The sequence below is a fragment of the Lepidothrix coronata genome, unplaced genomic scaffold (assembly GCF_001604755.1).
Source record: "Lepidothrix coronata isolate B3197 unplaced genomic scaffold, Lepidothrix_coronata-1.0 Scaffold49, whole genome shotgun sequence".
Taxonomy (NCBI): domain Eukaryota; kingdom Metazoa; phylum Chordata; class Aves; order Passeriformes; family Pipridae; genus Lepidothrix; species Lepidothrix coronata.
The window spans coordinates 4,993,753-5,013,349 of NW_016690229.1; the positions used below are offsets into that span (position 1 = coordinate 4,993,753).

A 19,597-nucleotide genomic window follows, 5' to 3' on the forward strand; every position below is an offset into this window, starting at 1 on the left:
GAAAAAAATACAATGACATCTCTGGTGATTTAAGTGGCATGAAAAAAGCAAAAGTACCAACACACTCACATTCGACTGGGAGCACGAGAGGACCAAGTTGCTCTCATTACACATTGTATTTCTATTTTTTTCCCACTGGCACTCAGTTTAAAATCTGGGGGTTGAAATGTAATTAGTGGGTGACACACAGCTAGTGTGTGATAAAGACAAATCTGCTTTTGTGTTCAATTTATGTCTTGCCCAATGCAAGAGTGGTAAAAACACAAGAGGATTCGGCCAGCATAAAGGAGGTGCTCCACGAAATACAAATGCGCTTTCTGAATTCAAAGATAGAAAAATGCAGGGAAGTGAGTGAAATTTCTCAAGTTTAGTAAGATCACAAAGAACCTGAGACCTTCATGAACAGTCCCTTAATCAGTAAAGTCCCTAAATCATGAATAGTCCCTAAATCAGTAAAAGAAATCTATAAACAAAATGTGCTTCTTGATTTGCCTTGGTCACGCTGCTCGAGTGCAACAAAGGGAGATAATTTTAGTCCTTTCTCAAGACACTACCTACGTGTTTTCTTGGGAGCTCATCCAATCATCCTGATTAAGAGGTGCATAGTTGGGTCTCTCAGAGCAGTAGGGGAGAGGATCAGGAGAGATGAGCCCACACTCGGCGCTACTTGACATCGCCTGTGTTCGAGAGGTCAGCTACATTTCCAAAGCAGAACATCTTGAAGGAGAGATGCAGATCTCTCCAGCCCACTTCAAAGCCTGATGAGGAGAGGGACAGGTACTGCCTCCTGGGACAGACTGCTATGGAAATAGGGATGTCAAGAGGGTCCTACAGCATTAACTTACCCGAGAGAAAGCTAAAACCTCACACTGCGAAATGTCACCACTGTGCCAAAGCCTTTGTGTCGCTCGGCTGCGAGTAGGAGAGGTGCTGGTTGCTGCCTTGGCTGTGGGGCACTATTTTAGACTGCAATTAATTTGTATAAACTGGAAAGAAAAAAAAAAACAAACAACCCAGAAGAAAGGAAAAAGACAGAAAATCCACACTGCAACAGCTTAATAAAGCAACTTGGGGAAGAACTGTAGCATTTTCTCTGTAAACTGAGGAATGTTCCACACTTCAGCTTTAAAGTTCAGACCCCCAGAGAGATTGTTAGATTTTAATTGCTACCTTAATCAACATTTATTAGTGCTAACCAAAGCTCCTCATGGATTTAAAATTCAACCCAATTGTCAACTACTAATTACTTTAAGTAGACAAGCTGTTATTTTACCAGCTATATTAATGATACTTTTCAGCATATGCAAAATATTACAAAAAGCTTCAGAAAATTTGATACTGAGATGTATTTCAACAGATTTCTTTTTTTTTTTTTTGTCATTATGTTACTTGTCTTTCAGACATCTATTACCTTCTTCTACCTCCACCTCACCTGGCAGAAATGCAAAACCAGAATTGGGGCCAGTGTGTTTTTCAATAGCAGAATGATTTGTTCTTTCCATTTGTTTGTTTTTTGTTTTTTTTTTAAATTAACTCTCCTTTGAATCCTTGTGCAGCGTGTGCCTCATGCATCAGGCTGAAGGCTGCAGTTGCTGGCTGGTTTATAACAAAGTCTCTCTCTTAAATCTTCAGTATCATCCTGGAGATGGAGCTGGTTTATTAATTACCCTGAGCTCTCGCTCTGAGGAGTGTGTGCTCGCCTGTCACCCAGCTGCTGGTTGCATCCCCATTTTTCCCCCACAAAAAGCCAGAGGGTGGGGGCACTGCAGCTTTGCCCACCCACCCTCTGGCCCCAGGATGGGACCTGGCTCAGACACCAGCAGCAAAAGGGGAGCTCAGAACCCAACTCCTCCATGCTGGTGCTCAGACACTGTGTTGCCACAGTCCATGTGGAAAACCGGAGTCTGACAGGCACCACGTCAGCCAAACAGCCCCACATTTTCCTCTGTCATGATCCACCTACCAAGAGAGTGTGGGAAGGAAGAACACAAGCACCGCTTGATTTAACTGTTTACTGCTCTTCACAGTCATAAATCTTTGCTTATTTTACTCCCATGCTTGTGTCTTTGGCTTTATTTTACTCATGAAACAGACTGTTTTAATTAGGCTCCTGAAAGTGAGTGATTTCATATCTATGTAGGCAAAAGCCTTCCATTTTGATTACCAGGGGCAAAATGACTCAGTATTGCCAGAACAAGAAAAGCTGGGGGATAACTGACAGTCACCATGGTTTGATTTTTTTTTTTTTTAGTGTTGTCTGTGAGTGAATCCACCTATAACAGTCTCATTCATGACAACAACTATCCCCAGCAGGAACCAAAGAATTCTGGATCAAAAAGGACATGTTAGAGAACCAAGGATCTGCATATTAGGTCACAAAATCAGCTGCTGTTATTTGTTTATGTGGTGATACAGCCCTCAGACACATGTGCTGTTCTGTGCTCTCCTTAAGGCTGTGGGGGCTTCCCCTCCCACACCCACCCCAGGCTGCAAAACCCACACAGCAGGAGCAGGAGCGTCAGATGTGCTGAGCACTTGGAGTTGTGCCCAACAGCACAGCAAAGAGGATGATTTTCTGGGTGGACAAGGACATCATTACACTCAACATACACTCAACAGAAGGCACCATGGGAAGCCCTGAGCCATGGAGACATTTTCTTTGGATGAATGTCCACCACGTGAGCTCCCATGGCTTGTGCAACTCTTGGTGGGAAAGGAGAAACAGAAGAGGACAGACAGAAAATAACTGCAAAATCTGGATTAGGATTACTCAGATGTCAGGGCCATTAGGCACTGTATGAACATTTATTAAATTATTTAGAGGGCTGACAAGCAGCAGAACTGGAGAACCCCAAATATATTGTGATAGGAGATGGGCAATATCCCTTTGGCGAAAACAAGTAGGAACCAAAATACCAGCAGATAGTGAGAACTGAAGTCCAACTGCACTGGTAAATTATGTAAAGCTTATTTCCAACCTGTCATTTGAAGCTGAAGTATTATTTCCCCTCCTGTAGAATATAGCTGCTGGGGAGGGTGAGAGGGAAATGGTGAGAAAGATCTGCGTGTTCAAAGGAAAAATCAAGAACATTATTCACTGAGTTTTTGTTCAACCAAAAATATTGCCCTAAATAGTGCAATGGATAACTAGATCTGAGGAGAAAGGCAGAGGCCAGCGAACTGACAGCATACAAATTGACTTTATTCTTTTTTGCAAACAAAATTGGGTAAATTAAATTAATTTACCTTGTAGCTCACTGTACCAATCACAGGAAATGAAGAAGGAAGATTTCCTGAAGGAGGAAAGGGGGAAGATTTGCAGCTTTCAGATTAATGATGACAAGATGGAGGGTCATCACTGTTGCTCTGTCACTTTTTCCATCGTCCTTCACCAGGTACAGGAAGGTGGGAACCAATCTGTGCCAAAATCCTTCAGTTGTATATTCCACTTATCCTTCTTAAATCGGTGGCAGGAGGCCCTAGATCAGCTGAAGAGAGATGTACAAGACCCAAAATCATCATCTTCGTCAAACATAATCCTAGAGAGAATTTGCATTGTTTTGTTTTTGTTTTGTTTTTTTTTTTTGTTTGGGATTGGGTTCTTTTGGTTACTGGTTTACTCTTTCATTTTTCTAAATAAACATTTATCCTTCAGTTTTATCAAGTGAAACAGCTGAATATCCATGATATACATGGCATTTCCAGTGCACAGAGGTCAATCTTAAAACCTTCTCATTTGCCCATTCTTCAGCCTGTTTTTTCCAGGATTCCTGAATTTCACAGCTTTTCTTTCTCTTTGGGGTCTGGAATCAGCAGAACTATTCAGGTTTGAGATTGCTGGCCAAATATCAGGAAAGCAGGAATGATCCTTCAGGTATCCAGTCAAACTCAGGAACAACACCATTATTCAGTGCTCTGACATCTTTGCCAACCCATCATGAGCAAGACGCCCATTTGAGTTATTCTGCATCAGATGTTGTTTTTTATGTACAAATGTTTTCTCCAAAGAGGGAAGTTTATGAATGGGAAAGCTGGTGGAATGTTTTTTGCCATAGATATGATGGATTTTTTTTTGTCTGTGTGCAATTTATTTCCATCTGTTCTGTATCTGACTAACTCCTGTGGAGTATGTGATTAACTCAACTTCTCGAGATCATTAGCTGCTCTGCATTTCCATTATAGCTCATCAGCGTGGGACCACACACAGGCTTGAAAATGTTACACGTTGGTTACTCTTAATACCCTAATCCACACTGCCTGGTTATTCTCTGTGTGGTGACCATGGATCTAAAGAGAGAAGCCAGGAATGCAGCAGGCACAAAATGCTAATGGAAACAGAGTTTAAGCAGATCCTCATTCTGATCTCAATGCTAGAGCTAAATTAAGCTCTTTGGAAGAGTTCATGGCTGGTGTTATCCAGCTGGAGACAGATCCAGAGGCATCCAGCCAGCACAGAGAGAGGAGAGGACCACTGCACTGCCCATTTCCACTTTGTACTGAGCGAGTCCTGCTTTCCACGAGGTTGCAGGTACTTGCACCTTGTAGATCTCCAAGTACAGCACAGACTGCAAACAGTGCATGCTGTCACCCTGAGCCTTGTAGTAACATGCATTTTCTTCTGATATAAATATCCACCAATACAAAACCAGAAACACCTTCAGAGCATCAAGCAGCCAGAGCTCAAGTACAAGTCTTTTGCATTATCCTCTGTGTTGTCTTTTAAGGGGTTTTCCCATAGTAAGTAAGGCCAGCAAATGGATGTGTCAGTAACAGATGCTCACATGTCCTTGCCATGCAATTAATTGAGCTCCAGTCTCATTGACATTAATGGCTGCAGGGCAGCAGCATCATGGGGACACGAACTAGTCCAGTGACTTGGGATCATCCATCAGCTCCATCTGATAATTTATCTTCACGCTTGTCTGCTCTCTTTCTTCACCTAAGCAGTGGTACCTGCAGTCCCCCATTCCCAGACCCCATCCAAAGTCAGAATAAAAATGGGACTCCTGCAGAGGTCTGAAATACAGAGATTTGGCTGATTCCAGCTCCTGTGGCTGAGGTCAGGAAAACCTACTGAGTTATTTAATCAGTGATGGATTGGGCAGGATGCACCTGTATTCCAGGCTTTTCTTTGGGTTTTTCCCCCCCCTGAATGACACCCATTTGGTGTCCTGCTCGTGCTGATGTTTAGATCAGGCTCACACACACATCACTGCCCCAGCTCCCTGAGGTTGAGCCGCTTGTGACTGCCATCCATCCCCCTGCCCCCACACAGCCGTGCCCTGGCTTCAAGCTTTGCCTCCGTGATTCATAGCTGATCACACACTTCGGCTGTGTGACCTCTGTGACTGACAACAACATCTCACATCATCGTAACCTTTCTTTGAAATGTCTGGCTTTGATATTCAACGCTTTTGAAAAGGTCTCCCTGAGGCAGAGGGAAGGTGCTCCTCAGTCTCTCTGAGCACCCACAGCTCCTGGAGTTGAACAGGGGAGGCCTTTGGGATGAGATTAGAGCAATTCACACGACCACATTCTGTTCCCTTGGAGAAGATGTATGGAATGTGTACTCACCTCTAGCTGGATAGAAGAGGTACAGGGTGTACCGTGAGATAACATCCAGGGGGGTTTGCAGCCATTTCTCAGGGTGCTTTAAAGAGAAAAATATTTGTTGGGTTTTGGTATCCTGTCTTTGATTATCCACTGAGCTAATAACGGGATATAATATCCTATCACCTGGATCTACACAGATATTTGCATACTGCCCCTGATTACGAGGCAATGGGAAGGTCACTTCACCCAGCTGAGGACAGTCCTTCTGTGTGTCAGGGCAGTGGGGTTTGTGTCACACTGTCTGGTGCTGTGAGGGCATCCTGCTGGATTGTAGGATTCAACCACACCTCATGCAACTGCCAAGTGAGGGCATCTAGTGCCACCCATCCACGTCACCAGCCTCTCTCCAAGGGTGACAGCTGTGTCACACCGTATCACACTGTCAGGGCTGTTGGAGATTGCAGCCACCAGAAATAAAACGTGACAGGCAAACCTGCCTGAGTTAAAACTGGCAACGAGGAAAGGTCAAGCTCCTGTTCAAACACACTGTTAGAGCTCCAGATCCACACACAGGCTTTGGCACTTGGCCCTGTTCCTATTTATCCAGGATCTGTGCTCCCATACCAGGATGCACTTAATCAAGCTAAAGATTGGCACTGATACCCTGCAGTACAGGTCCCCTCAAAAAATTCCAGAAGAGCTGAATTCCCTTGTAGGCTGCAGTTTTCCAGCTTCCACATTTTTCCCTGTAACAGTTACTGGCTCCAAAATCAATGGTTATTTTCTTCCATCACTCACAAACACAAACCTCTCCTGCCCCATTGGATCTAAGGAATGGTATTTACCTGATAACCACGAGACACTTGACACAGAAATCTGGAGAGCTATGCAAAAATAGGGTTTAATTAGATGGTAATTTATGTAGTGGGGGGGAAAAAAAGCCTTTGGATTTTTCGTCAGACACACCCTGTGGACGTCAAACGCGAGTGCCTTTGCCAAATGCCCCCTTTGGCATCCCAACACAATCCACCTTCCCCTTTCCTGCTTTGTCTTCCGCAGATTGCCGTATCCTGGAATGCAGTACTGTGCTTATTAACAATTGAAATTATCCACTGGGTGGTTAAAAAAATGCTAATTCTGGCTACTGAGTGCGATAACCAGTAATTTTGTAAAGTACATTTAGTCAAATAAGATTTTTTGGCAGCCAAATGTTGTTGTAGCAGAATGTGCTTTCCTGATTGACATATGCTAACAATACTGCCTCCCCAGTTGGGGGGGGGGATAATTTACTTTCCATTTCCATTGGAAATGAGGTGAAACAGAATGTGGTAGATTGTTAAAATGCAGCTCTGTGGTTTAATAGATTTGCTCAAAACCACGAATCAAACATTGCGCTGCACCCTCAGTCATGTCCGTCATCACTTCCAGGAAACCAGCAAGGACACACCTCCTCCTGAGATAGTTTTCTTCTCCTTTGGGGTTTCTCAGCCACTTCCCCAGGCATTTCTCCAAGAGCATCTGCACTGAGAATCCTCCCCAGCAGAACATGGAAAGGCTGCAACCAACTCACAACATTCCCCAGGTGTGTTGCAGGGAAATGAAGTATGAGAGAAGCTTAGTCAGACCAGGTGAGGTTTTACCAGCTCTCCATCATCCACACTTCTCTCCATTTTAATTGTCCTTCCCACAACCCTGAAGAGGAAGGGAGAAAAAATTGCTCTGAGCATCCCAGCTCACTACTAGAAGGGGCCTTGTCTCCAGAGAGGTTGCAGTGACAGTGACCAAGGATTCAGCTCTGCTGTCACCTCATTTATCAGGCAACAAGGGAACAACTCTGATCTCTGCTACAAAACCCAGGATTAAAATTATCCCTAAATCTTAGTTGCCCCTGATGTCCACTCCAGAGGCCTTGCTCCTCCTGGCAGGGCATCCAGGCTGCTGCTCCATGGGAACTGTGCTGCTGCTGTGACTGGCTCTGGGGGATTTAATTTACTTATTTAGAAAAAAAGCACGAGGGAAAACACAAGACACATGTTCAAAAATCTTTTATGAATCTCGGTAATGGAACATTTTCTCATCAAAACTTTTTCAATTAAATTATCATGAGTAGTTCTCTTTCTTGGCTGTTTTTATCACAAATAATTCCAGTGCTGAATTTGCTACTCTGTCTCCAGAAGAGCCTTTAGCCTGACTTTTTACTTTTAACCACTTAAGTGCTTCAGGGCCTCACTCATCAGCCTCTCCAAAACCATGTGCTGATGGACCATGGGAACAGTCAACTGTAGGTGGCTCAGGTGATGGAGTTTTGCTGGGAGCAAAGGTTGTCCATAAATGCCTGTAACAGGTGTAATATTTGTAAATTTTCCCCTCCTCCTCTTCAGATGTATCTAAGACAAAAGTCTGGGCTTGTAGGAGGGATGGAAAAACCTCTTCTTCCAAAGTGGTCTTTGAGTCTGTGTTTCTCCAAAAGTCAGCCTGGAGCACAAAAGAATAAATCTCCACTAAACTTCTGATTTACTGGACTTGTTGAAGCCCTCTGGGGAGTCCCTGTGAGAAGTTCTGTGCTCACCGTCTCCATCACGGTTGGAGTGAGCTGATGGCTGCTTTCAGTGGTAACCCAGGGAAACCACACAGTCAAATAATTTGAGGGACAACTTGACTAAAGTGAATCACGTCAGCAAGAAGCTTGGCAGAGCCAGGGGAGCAGTTTTCTGTACATAAGATTTAGGAAGAGTCGCAAACCTGAGAACTGAGTTCTGGTTTTGGGTCCCTTGGTTTTTCTGGTCCCTTCCCCCATGTTTCTCCCACGTTGCCATTTGAATGGAAGATGAAAACTCACATCGTGCTGAATTCTCTAGTCTCATGCAATGTCTGATTTTTGTTGACTATGAGGCTGATAGCTGCATTTTTTTCCCTTCCAGGAGTTTGACTTAATTTCCATAAATTTCCATTTCCCACAAGCTTATGAAGCCCCATGCCCAGCTCTGCTCTCTCTCCTGTGTCCTGCAAAACCCTGCATAATTTTATTGATTCATATTTCGTTTTAAAATCACCTTTGGCAATAGAGGGCTAAGAGAAAGCTGGCACTAATAGTGCATCATTAGAGAGCCAGGAAGGCTCTGTGCCTGGGTAGGGCAGGACCCCCACGGCCACTAAGATGGGGCAGCTAGAGAAAAATGATTCAGGTCTCTGGCTCTCACTGCTCAGGCAGTGCTGGAAGGGAAGGTTGCTGTTCTGTACGAGACAAAACACAATTTGGTCCTGAGGACTAATCCCATCCCACAGATGCTGCCAGACTGGTGCTTGAACGGCATTTAGGATTGCACTGATTACAGGAGTGACAGCAGCATGGAAGTGGGTTAGTGTTTCATTCTGTCCTGCCAGTGGCAAACATTGTAGTATTGGATTTTCTTCTTCTTTTTTTTTTTTTTTAATGAGGATTTAGCACTCAGTCATGGGGTTTGTGGTGTTGGGGTTTTTTTTTTAGACTAGAGAGCAGCCAGTGCTAAGCCTTCACATGCACAGCTTTGGGCTTCTGCACTGAGCTCATTCTGCTGGGCAGAGACCATGGGACTGGTGGGTTCACACTGATGCAAACACATCAGTTTTGAGGGGGAGCAGAATCAGACTGAACTGTGCTTGGATATGGCAAAGATGAGGCCAGACCCCTCTGCCTGTGCATCCAAACAACCCTGAACAAAGAATCAGTGTAGATCCAGCATCACACAGACTGTCCTTTCCATGGCAAGCCAACCTAAAGCCTGAGACTTTCAGGTCAAACATGAGCCTGCACACTGGCTAAATCCTCCTTCCTGGGGCCAAAGTGATCTGTAAACATACATAAGGACCCAAAGGCTCTCATGGGTGTTCACTGACAGCTGTGGCCACCTTAGTCCACTGATGTTAGGAGACACTGTAAAAAATCCCATTAAACACCCCCACAAGTCTTCCTGCTCCCGAGCTTTTGCAAATGTAGTCCTGAGATCCCAGACCAGTTCCCCTTGAGTAAGTGGGAAATTTTCCACTGACTTTGAAGAGTTGTTTGAGGCACCAGCTCCAGCAGTGTGCAAAGTCACCTAAAATGAAGTGTTGCTGCATTGATGTGCACAGTGTGCTGGGGTCTGGGCTCATGCAGCCCAGCAAGCAGCTCAGCAGAAAAACATGAAATACAAGGGGTTTGCAGGAGCAGAATTGGCTTTTCTAGTCTTTATGGCCCTCAGGAGTTTGTGTTTGTAAATAATTCTTTCAACAAATTAAAGCATTTTGCTACTGGGGAAAATATTGATTTTTTTTTTTTTTAACTATATGAGAGTTTTGGTACAAATCAAGACAGGGTAAAAATCTTTAAATATAGTCTTTGATAGAAAGTATGCAATATTCACACTTTTACTGTAACAATTCATAAGAGGGAAAGTCAATGCTATTCTAGACAACTTCCCAAGCTCCTTAAAGACTTCTCAGTGCAATTATGGAATGAATCAAGGCTTTTAAGAAAGCTCAGGAAAGACTTTCTGAGTTCTGTAAAATTATATTAAGCAAGACTAATTTACAGCTAGGGCAAAGTTTTTTGAATGAAAACCAATAAACTCTGAATCTCGGGTAACAAAGTGAAGCATTTACAGAGTTAAGTGCTGCATTTTGCTGATGTGCAAACATTGCTCAGCAGTGAGAAAGAAAGGCATTTGGCAGCTGAAGCCACAGAAATAAGAGTGAGAACTGCAGGGCTCATTTCTTAGTCTGACCTGGTAAGTCTGAGCAAGTTATTTTACCCCTGTGTGCACCAGCTCATCCCAGCTGCATCATGAAGGTTAAGTTAACCAAGAAGGTTCTTCACAAACACAAATTACTCTCTTATTTTGTACCAGCTGAGAAGTTGGTCCTTACTGCTTAATGATCTGTCTCAGCCTGTAGGCAGGACTCCAAAAGATAACTCTTCTTTATAAGAAGGAGGCTGTGAGACCTTTTGGAAGCTTAGAAAACTGCTTTATATTTAACAAAAGAGGTCATTAACAGCTTGTAATAGTGGGGTGTATCTAGGAATTCACTCAGTCCAGAGGAGCTCTATTATTAGAGGAGAGAAGATGTTCTCACCATGTGGGTTGCCAGAGACAAAACCCAGCTGGTACTTTTGCTTAACACGTTGAGATCCAAAGCACAAAGCTGTAGGGACACTTCATCCATCTAAAGAAAACTTTGGCAACAACAACACAGCCTGTCTCCACCTAAAGAGGAGTGGCATCTTCAAATTTATGGACAGAGAAACTGAAATGCTTCTGATTGCCAGTGCACCTGCTCCCATATGCTTATGTGCTTCTTCTTTCTTTCACAGATCCCCTGTAGCATCTTGGGGCTGTGGGTGGATTGTTTCTGTTCACCTCTGGCATTTCTGAATCCCTCCAGAGCAAAGAGAGCACAAATCTGCACTAGACACTGGGTGTACAGCAAATCTTGTCCACTCTGGAGATGGGCCAGCAGGGGTGGGTGGGTGGAGAGGGGTTGTCTCCATCCAAGCAGATGGAGCACTAGTCTGTAGATGAGGTTTTGCAGTCTGAGGAGGGTTCATGGTGTTGGATTGCAGTGCAGGGTTGCTTCTGTGGTTTAGATCACTGAGGTGCAAGATAAGTGGCTTGGGGAAGAAGTCAGAATGCTCTGGAGCCCTACCACCAGGCAAATTCCCTCTTGAGTTTGGTAGTTTTATCTTTCTGTCGTTTTATCACTTTTAATACAATTGCTTTGACAGCAATTTGCAACACAGTTTTATTCTCGCCAATATTTTGAAATTTCAAATATTTAAAGGGCTTTTGATTTGTCCCACACTCATCTGAGTGATGTGTTAAGTCTCCTTCTGAGCTGTACAGCAGAGAGGATGAGCCCCTGGGGTCAGCAGAGCAGCTCACCATCCCACCATGGCAGCTTTGCCACAGATGGGTAGGCAAATCCTACACGTGCCTGTATTTCCCTGGGCTACCATTTGTCAAGCCCAGTTCCATTGAGGTTTCTAGACAGCCCAAAAGGCCCTCACAAAGCTTTCCTGCATTTGACATGAACAGTGACTTCTACTTGATTCAATCACTGTTTAATTTGATCCTCCATTTAATTTTATCAAAACCGTAGTAATCAAATAATTTGTACTAAAAACATTACAACTTCCACTTGTTTATTCTGATCAATTTTAATCCTCTAAGGAACAAGGTTTATTGGATAACTTAGTTACGAGATAACAAAATGCTGTCATTAAATCTACAAGGAAAGGACAGAACACAAAAAAAATTAAAGTTAAGAAGATCACAAGGAGTGCTCATAATGCAGCAAAAAAGACGATAACACACTGTTATTTAGAAGTCATGCTACGCATGATGAAAGCTAAGCAGCATCCTGCTGTTTGTGAGATGGGAAGATCAATGGCATGTTTCAGTTGAGACATTTCAGGCAATGAACTGCGCTGAAAAGGGAAGAGAATGTATTTGGATGTGAATGAATTTGCCTTTTTCGAGTGTTGACCCACATGAAAGAGCATGCGTCAGTGATGTTTGAGTTTTCCCTCTGCACAATAAACCTTCAAAAGCCAAAACCAGCTGAGTAAGAGGAAGGGAAAGATTTCCACTGCAGGCTGTTCCTCCATTGCTTTGAGAAATTAAAACACTAGAACCATAGAATCACAGAATCAGCTGGGTTGGAAAAGACCTCCGAGATCATCAAGTCCAACCCTTGATCCAGCCCCGCTGTGGTTCCCAGACCATGGCACTGATGCCACATCCAGTCTTACTTGAAACACCTCCAGGGCTGGTGAATTCATCACCTCCCTGAGCAGCCCATTCCAATGTCTGATTACTCTCTTTGTAAATAATTTCTTCCTGATATCCAACCTAAACTTGCCCTGGCAGAGCTTAAGATCGTGCCCTCTTGTTCTACTGCTGGTTCCTGGGAGAAGAGGCTGACCCTCACCTGGCTACACCCTCCTGCCAGGGAGTTGTAGAGAGTGATGAAGTCTCCCCTGAGCCTCCTCTTCTCCAGGCTAAACAACCCCAGCTCCCTCAGCCTCTCCTCATAGGACTTGTACTCGAGTCCTTTCACCAGCCTTGTTGCTCTTCTCTGGACCTGCTCCAGCACCTCAATGTCCTTCCTGAACTGAGGGCCCCAGAACCGGACATGGCACTCAAGGTGTGGCCTCACCTGCACTGAGTACAGGGGAAGAATCACTTCCCTGGTCCCGCTGGCCACACTGTTCCTGATCCAGGCCAGGAACTGATACTACCTCCTGTCCCGCCGATCCTTCTCATCCCCTGACAGTGCCGCGTCTCTCCCCTGCAGGTCAACACCTTCATCTCCTTCGTGTTCCCCATGGTCGTCATCTCCGTGCTCAACACCATCATCGCCAACCAGCTCATTGTCATGTTCAAGCAGGCGGCCCAGGAGAACCAGGTGTGCACCATCGGCGGGCAGCAGACGATGCTCAGCATGTCCATGGAGCCCAGCCGCGTGCAGGCCTTGAAACACGGCGTGAGGGTCCTGCGTAAGTACGGGCTCCTTTGGGCGTGGGGCTGGGCCAGGGGGGTCTGAGTGAATGTGAATCGAACAGGAACAAGCTGAAATCGGTGAATGCTTTCACTCAAAACGTCCCTTTCTTTTGCCTTCTCTTGTTGATACTCAAAGGTAAAGAACAGACCTGTTTGCGTGCAGAGACTCTCTGAAAAAGCAAAACCAGCATTTTAATGATCTGGTCAATAGCAACTTAAGCCTTGCATGTAATCACTCCTGTTGTTTTTCTGCAGAGCTTTGGTTCAGGCAGAGCTTAAATAAAAGATTCTGCACTCAGGAATTGAGCTGTTTTGCAAAATACTAGACAGCTCGACTAAATAAGCTGAGGAAAAGACCAAAGAATCTGGTAGCTTAAACTTATAGATGATAAAGCAAAAGCTGTTCTAAAGTAGTACCCAAAATAGCTAACAAAGTATGTCTGTACTGGTTTTAAACATTATATGGTGAGAGTTTGTTAGCAGAAAGCTTTCTGGCTAGTGTTTAGAATGGTTTGGTTTGGAAGGGATCATAAAAATCACTTAGTTCCAAACCACCTGCCATGGGCAGGGACACCTTCCACTAGACCAGATTGCTCAGAGCCCCATCTAACCTGGCCTTGAACACTTCCAGGGGTGAGGCATCTTGGTAGCTGAAGTGCTTTGCCCAGGGCCATATTTCCAACAAGGAGAGAAATCCCTAGAGAAGGCTACAAGAACCTTCATGAGATTTTTCCAGCAGTTTTTCACAAGGGATGCAGCCCATACAGCGCTTTATGCCCATACCATAGATGAGCCACCACATGCATCTCAGCTCCAAACACTGCACTGGGAAACACCTACTGAGAAAAGGGATTATTAAATTCCCCATAATTATCTTGTTGAACTGTGTTTATTTACTGTCTCTGCACCCCAGTGAACTGTTATCCACAGGGGGTTGAGGAGGGAGCCTTGCTTTGGCTCAGAGCCTGCAAGGACTCAACTCCATGCTATCCTTTTCTGTTTCTTAACACTTCTGCCTGCTGCCATTAAGTGAGAAGCTGCCTTTTCTCACTTTGCTACAACACCTCACACCTCTCTCTCCTTTTAGCATTGTATACTCTTTGATCATCAAGAAGAGAGAGCTCTTCATGAATAATAAGAGGGAAGCCTAAACTTACACCTGGCATTGCTTGGCAGTGGTGGAAGTGCATCCCTTGCCCACAGGTCCACGTCTCCTCCAAGGCACTGAAAAACAGCTCTTCTCTTTCTGATCAATGACTGTAATTTTCTTTTTCCTCTTCTTCTTCTTCAGACAAATTTTTGATTTTGTTGTGTACTGCAAAAGCTGAGAACAGGTGGCAAAAGTGAGAAGCCTGAAATGGTGCAAAAGGGTGCACCCTGGGGCCCCCAGGCAGTGATGCCCAGATATTCCATGCATCTTTGCATCTCTGCAGGACCAGCCTGGCAGCAGGATTGAGCTCCCCTCCCTGCTAGGAAGACAATGAGAGGGTGGCTGCTTGTTGCTTTTCTGTGCTGAGGAAGATCCAGCAGATGAAAAAACCCTTGCTCAGTTTTGTCTGTGATTCATTCCACTCTGCAGAAAGGCTTTTTTTATCCAAATGTGAGTGAAATGCTGCTGCATCTCATTTTTCAGATGCACTTGATTACTGGAGGTGCTTGATTCACATTTAGTTTTGTCATCCCTTCCTCACGACTTTTTTTTTTTTAATAACCCAGGCTTGTGAGCTGTCAGAGAAGTAGCAAAAAATACACAAGGATGCTCATGATTTATTCGGGCATCCATGGCAGCCAAAGCCATGTACAGGGTCTAGGCTCATTTATGGAAGAGGATGGGAAAAGAAAAATGACACTTGTCCCCACTATTAAAACTGTTGGCACGAAATCAGAGCTTCACGGGGGTCAAAGTATTTTCCGTTTCCAAAAGTGAACTTTGGCCTGAAGAACAAAGAGGCTGACTTTGGATTAATGGTGAAATGTTTCCAAACTTGTAAAACTAGTGCTTAAAAAAGAAATTTTTGCAGCTCATGGTGTGCAGAGCTGTTGGATGAGATCAGAGCAGAAAAAAACTTCCTTGCTCCAAACATACTGAGAGTAGGTATTTGTTTGCACTGAAACAGGAGCTGAAGGTGATCAGGCTAACAGCTTCATTCGAAACATCCACAGCATCATTTTCCTCCTCTTTGGTAGCATTTCTGTATTTTCTTGGCTCTTTCTGACTTTAATCATCTATAAAATAATGAGGGTGATCAGGATCAGGGTGAGGATGAGAGTGGTCATGTGTCAGCCCTGTTGCCTGGAAGCCACCTCATTAATTCAGTAAGTATGTGATTCCTGATTGTAATTCCCTCTCTGCTGTCAATGTTCACCAGGTGTGAGGATCCAAATTCAGTGAGTTGCAGGCACTGGCAGCTTCCCAGCTCTTTTATGAAGATAACAGGGCAGCCAGTTCTGCTGTTAAAAATACCTCACACCAAGAGATTTCACACTTTCCTTCCTCCGTCCAATTCCTTCCATTTCTCCAGCTATAAACCACCTCCAATTTGTATTATTATTCCTTGGCTGTATTACAGTCTTGGGATGCTGAGTATCTCAGAGCTGTGTGATGCTTTACAGAAAGTTGAATATTCTCTGTTTGCATAGCCTGATATGCCAATCATATGGTAAAATTTTAAATAATTCTTAAACACTCACATGCACACACACCCAACAGAGCAATCATAGAATCACAGAATGGTTTGGGTTGGAAGGGACCTTAAAGACCATCTTATTGCAATACCCTGCCATGGGCAGGGACACCTTCCATTAGACCAAGTTGCTCAGGGCCCCATCCTACCTGGCCTTGAACACTTCCAAGGACGGGGCATCCACAGCTTCTCCAGGCAACCTGTGCCAGGGCCTCACCACCCTCACAGGGAAGAATTTCTTCTGGTCTAACCCTTTCCTCTTCCAGTTTGAAGCCATTCCCCCTTGTCCTGTCACTCCATGCCCTTGTCCAAAGTTCCTCTCCAGCCTTCTCAGAGCCCCTTCAGGTACTGGAAGGCTACAAAAAGGTCTTCCTGAAGCCTTCTCTTCTCCAGGCAGAACAACCCCTATTTTCTTAGCTGTTCCTCACAGGAGAGGAATTCCATCCAACAAGCAGCCTTCAGCAGTGGGTAAAACCTCATTTACTCTCTCAGGCCATTGCATTCCATATGCAGACATAGAAAGCCATATAAACCTTCTCCACCTTATCACATTCCAAACAGCTGCTCAAAAATCAAGGTGTATTTGAGGTTGGCTCAGGATGGAAGTGCTGTTCAGCCAAAATATCTTCTTGAAAGGGGTCAGTTTTATGACATGGATTTATATCCCCACCAACACACCTACCTGGAGCCCGTTCTCCTCCCAGCAGCCCTCAGCACCTCCCAGGTGCCTGTCAGATCAGTTCCCACATGGATGGAGGGAAGGAATTATTGAATGGCACAGCTGAGCTCTGATAACGACGTTGAGACAAATTGATGGACATCAAGGGGAGGCTTTACATGTCCCTGGATGGACGCTGGCTAAGCCTATTAAAATGTAATCAGTTCCAGGTAACATTTGCTCTGTTACAGAAGCTGCTTAGTGAAAGCAATTATAAAGCACTTAGAGGTTTAACCAATTAAAAGAATATCCTTCAGTCTCCCACAGCTGGCTGGGTGATGCCTCAGTAAAATGCTTTTTAGCAGATGAAGTCAAACCACGTTTTTTTGCTGAACATCTATAAATTTTTAAATGATGATTCTGGGGGGTCTGCATCTCTTCAAGTAATACAAGACAAAGGCCAAGAATTAATGATGTATCCATGTATTTCATTAATTTGTGCATTAATAATTCCTCTTCTGAACAAATACTTTGAAGAATTCATTCCTTTCTTCTCACTGGTGCTGCAAGTCTGAGTTATCCATTTCAGAAGGAGAATATTACCATGAGATTTAGTATAAGCATCCTACAAACAGGAATAGTAAATAGCTCATACTTTGCAGCCACAATACACAGAAGAGAAGCAGTCTAAAAATCCTCAAACAGATGTGTTTCATAATTCCTATATTCTAAGGGAAACAGATTTATTTATTCAGGAATAATATCTTTTGCAAGAAAGGAACAAAATTCACGGCAGTTTGTATCTCTAATAAAGGATCTGAGCAACTCCAAGTGGAGTTCAGCAAAACCTCCGTGGCATTAAGCATGAGTGGAAGCTGAGTTTTACAGCTGAAGCGTCACACTGAAATTTGGGAGGATAAATTACCTATTTAACAGTTGTATATATTTCCCGGAGATGTTTATACTTGTAGGTTTACTTTACAGCCTGCCAAGTGACATAAGAAGAAGAACTGGAGCGCTCTATAAACACCATCCAAGGAGCAAAAAAAGGGGGGGCAGGGAGACTCTTTTTTTCCCCTCTCCCTTTGCTGGCACCACAGCTTGGGCTGTCCCAGCTTTCCTGCTGGGATGCAGGCTTCTGTGGCTCCATCTCTGCAGACATTTCCAAGACCAGTCATGCCCTGCAAGCAGATTTTCCAGGTGTTAAACCTTGACAATGTGAGTGTTTGAAAAGTTAACTAATGTGTTTTTAGACATAAGGTCTGGCCAGGACCTTTAGCCAGTGTAGAAGCACGCAGTGAACACAGCTCCAGGAACCCTTTGGGAGGAATGAAGGAGATATGAAATGTAAAACTGGGAGGGAAAGGAGAAAGGGGCTGCAGAGGAAGCCAGTTGGGGTTATACCTGATCTTACCAAAAAAGAAAGAGCCTTGAACCTGGTGAGAAGAAGACAGGAGCCCTTACCTATCTTCCAAAGGGGAAATTTTCTTCCTTCCTTCTTCCTTCTCCTCCAAACATCCAGACATTCCCAGGGGGAATGGCATGAATGAAGTTTAAATTAAATCAAGAAACTTCTTCTTTAATTTTCAAAAAAGTAATTTTCTTAGAAGGAAACTTGGGAAGAGACCCCAGTTTGCACTGGGACAGCAGATGTGCTGCTTTCTGGAGCCTGTTCTTGGGCCAGTTCTAACCAGTATTTTCTGCCTTGCTCCTGATGGATGAAAGTGGTGCCAGGGCACGATTTAACCAGCAGCATGAGCTGGGGCAGGAATTCACACCTATTTTCAGATCTGTCATCTGAAGCCATTGAAAATCAGGACTGGAGAATATAGTCTGAGTAAAATATGTTGATTTTGCACGCCAAAAGCTTTTTCCATTAGGTGTGCTGTCTCACTTTCACTAGTAAAGAAGTACTTAGGGGAACACGGCTCCTTTCAAGCAAGATAGCATTGTCTACTCAACAGTCCAAAAAAGAGACAATCCTCCCACAGAAGAAAAAAAAGTAGGAAATATGCTGGAAATGGAAATTAAGGAATCAAATCTAATGTTTACACTTATCAATAATATATTCAAGAGCACTGGGGTATTGTATCCAACAAATGACGTGTGTTTTCAGTGGTGTCTAAAGGAGCTGAGGGTTTCCCAAGCTCATTGCTATTTCCAGATTCTTTTTCTTTGCTCTCCTGAGCACTTGGTGCATTCTGGTGATTCCCAATCTTTGCCAATAATATCGACTTTTATGGAAATCCTTTATTTCAGAGCCTTATGACCCAAAATACCAACATAATTGGTTTTAATTTTACTGGGCTCATACCTATCCTTGCAGCCTCTGCAGTCCCCACTTTGGGGCCCACTGATATAAATATTGCCTACAGCCTGTCAGGTAGAAGAACATCATGTTAACATAAACACTGCCTTGAGGTTTAACTTGGCAGTGCCAGCTGTGTCTACACTTGGCCCAGTTTTAACCACCTCTCATATCAAACAGCACTTTGAGGGAGGTTCTCTTGCAGTGGCATTGACTGAATAAGTATAAAAAACCTGGGAGCTTGGAGTATACAAGGATTGTTTCTCCAAAAACCAGGATTACCCTGACATGAGCCTCCATAACCTGTCATACACCCTATTAGCACCAGCTGGTGTGTGTGTGTGTCCCTTGGGCAGTGTTGGAGACACATGGCCCTGATGAGCTGAAAGACAGAAAAGGCTGAGAGCTGTTGTTCAGGTGGGTCAGTACATCCCAAAACAGCTCCTGCCTTTGCCCAGGAATTCCACTGTGCTGTTCCCCATCCCTGTGTGTCTCAGCTCCCTGTGAAGTGCAGAGAAAAAGAAGTAAATTGGCCGAAATAATCTGAACAAAACCATCAAGGAAAGATGGGTCTGAACTTCTCTGGAGGCCTTAGGAACAGCAGAGCTGGTTATAAGAAGGAGCAGCAACTGTTTTCTGCCTCTCCTGGAGAGACAGGAGAAGGGGACAGAGGGATACCCTCACTGAGGGCCACCTTGGAGGCACAGGACTGTGACTCAGCACAACCCCAGAGGGGACAGAAGAGATGAAGTGAGGAGGAAAACACCAGCCAAGTGCTTTTTTGTACTGCAGCAGATCCCTGGGGTCCCGTGTGAGTCAGCAGCAGCGGCACCGTACCCACCAGTGTCCCAGTGCTCTGAGTCACTCCGAGCCTCAG

General features: G+C 44.3%; 1 protein-coding gene across 1 annotated transcript in view; it reads left to right on the forward strand.

The window, feature by feature from the left end:
• Positions 1-19,597, forward strand: part of NTSR1 (neurotensin receptor 1 (high affinity)) — a 53,612-nt gene that overhangs the window by 25,333 nt on the left and 8,682 nt on the right. Inside the window, exon 2 of the mRNA XM_017815188.1 lies at positions 12,865-13,066. Within this exon, the coding sequence (XP_017670677.1) occupies positions 12,865-13,066 (202 nt within the window). The remainder of the gene's footprint in view (positions 1-12,864; positions 13,067-19,597) is intronic.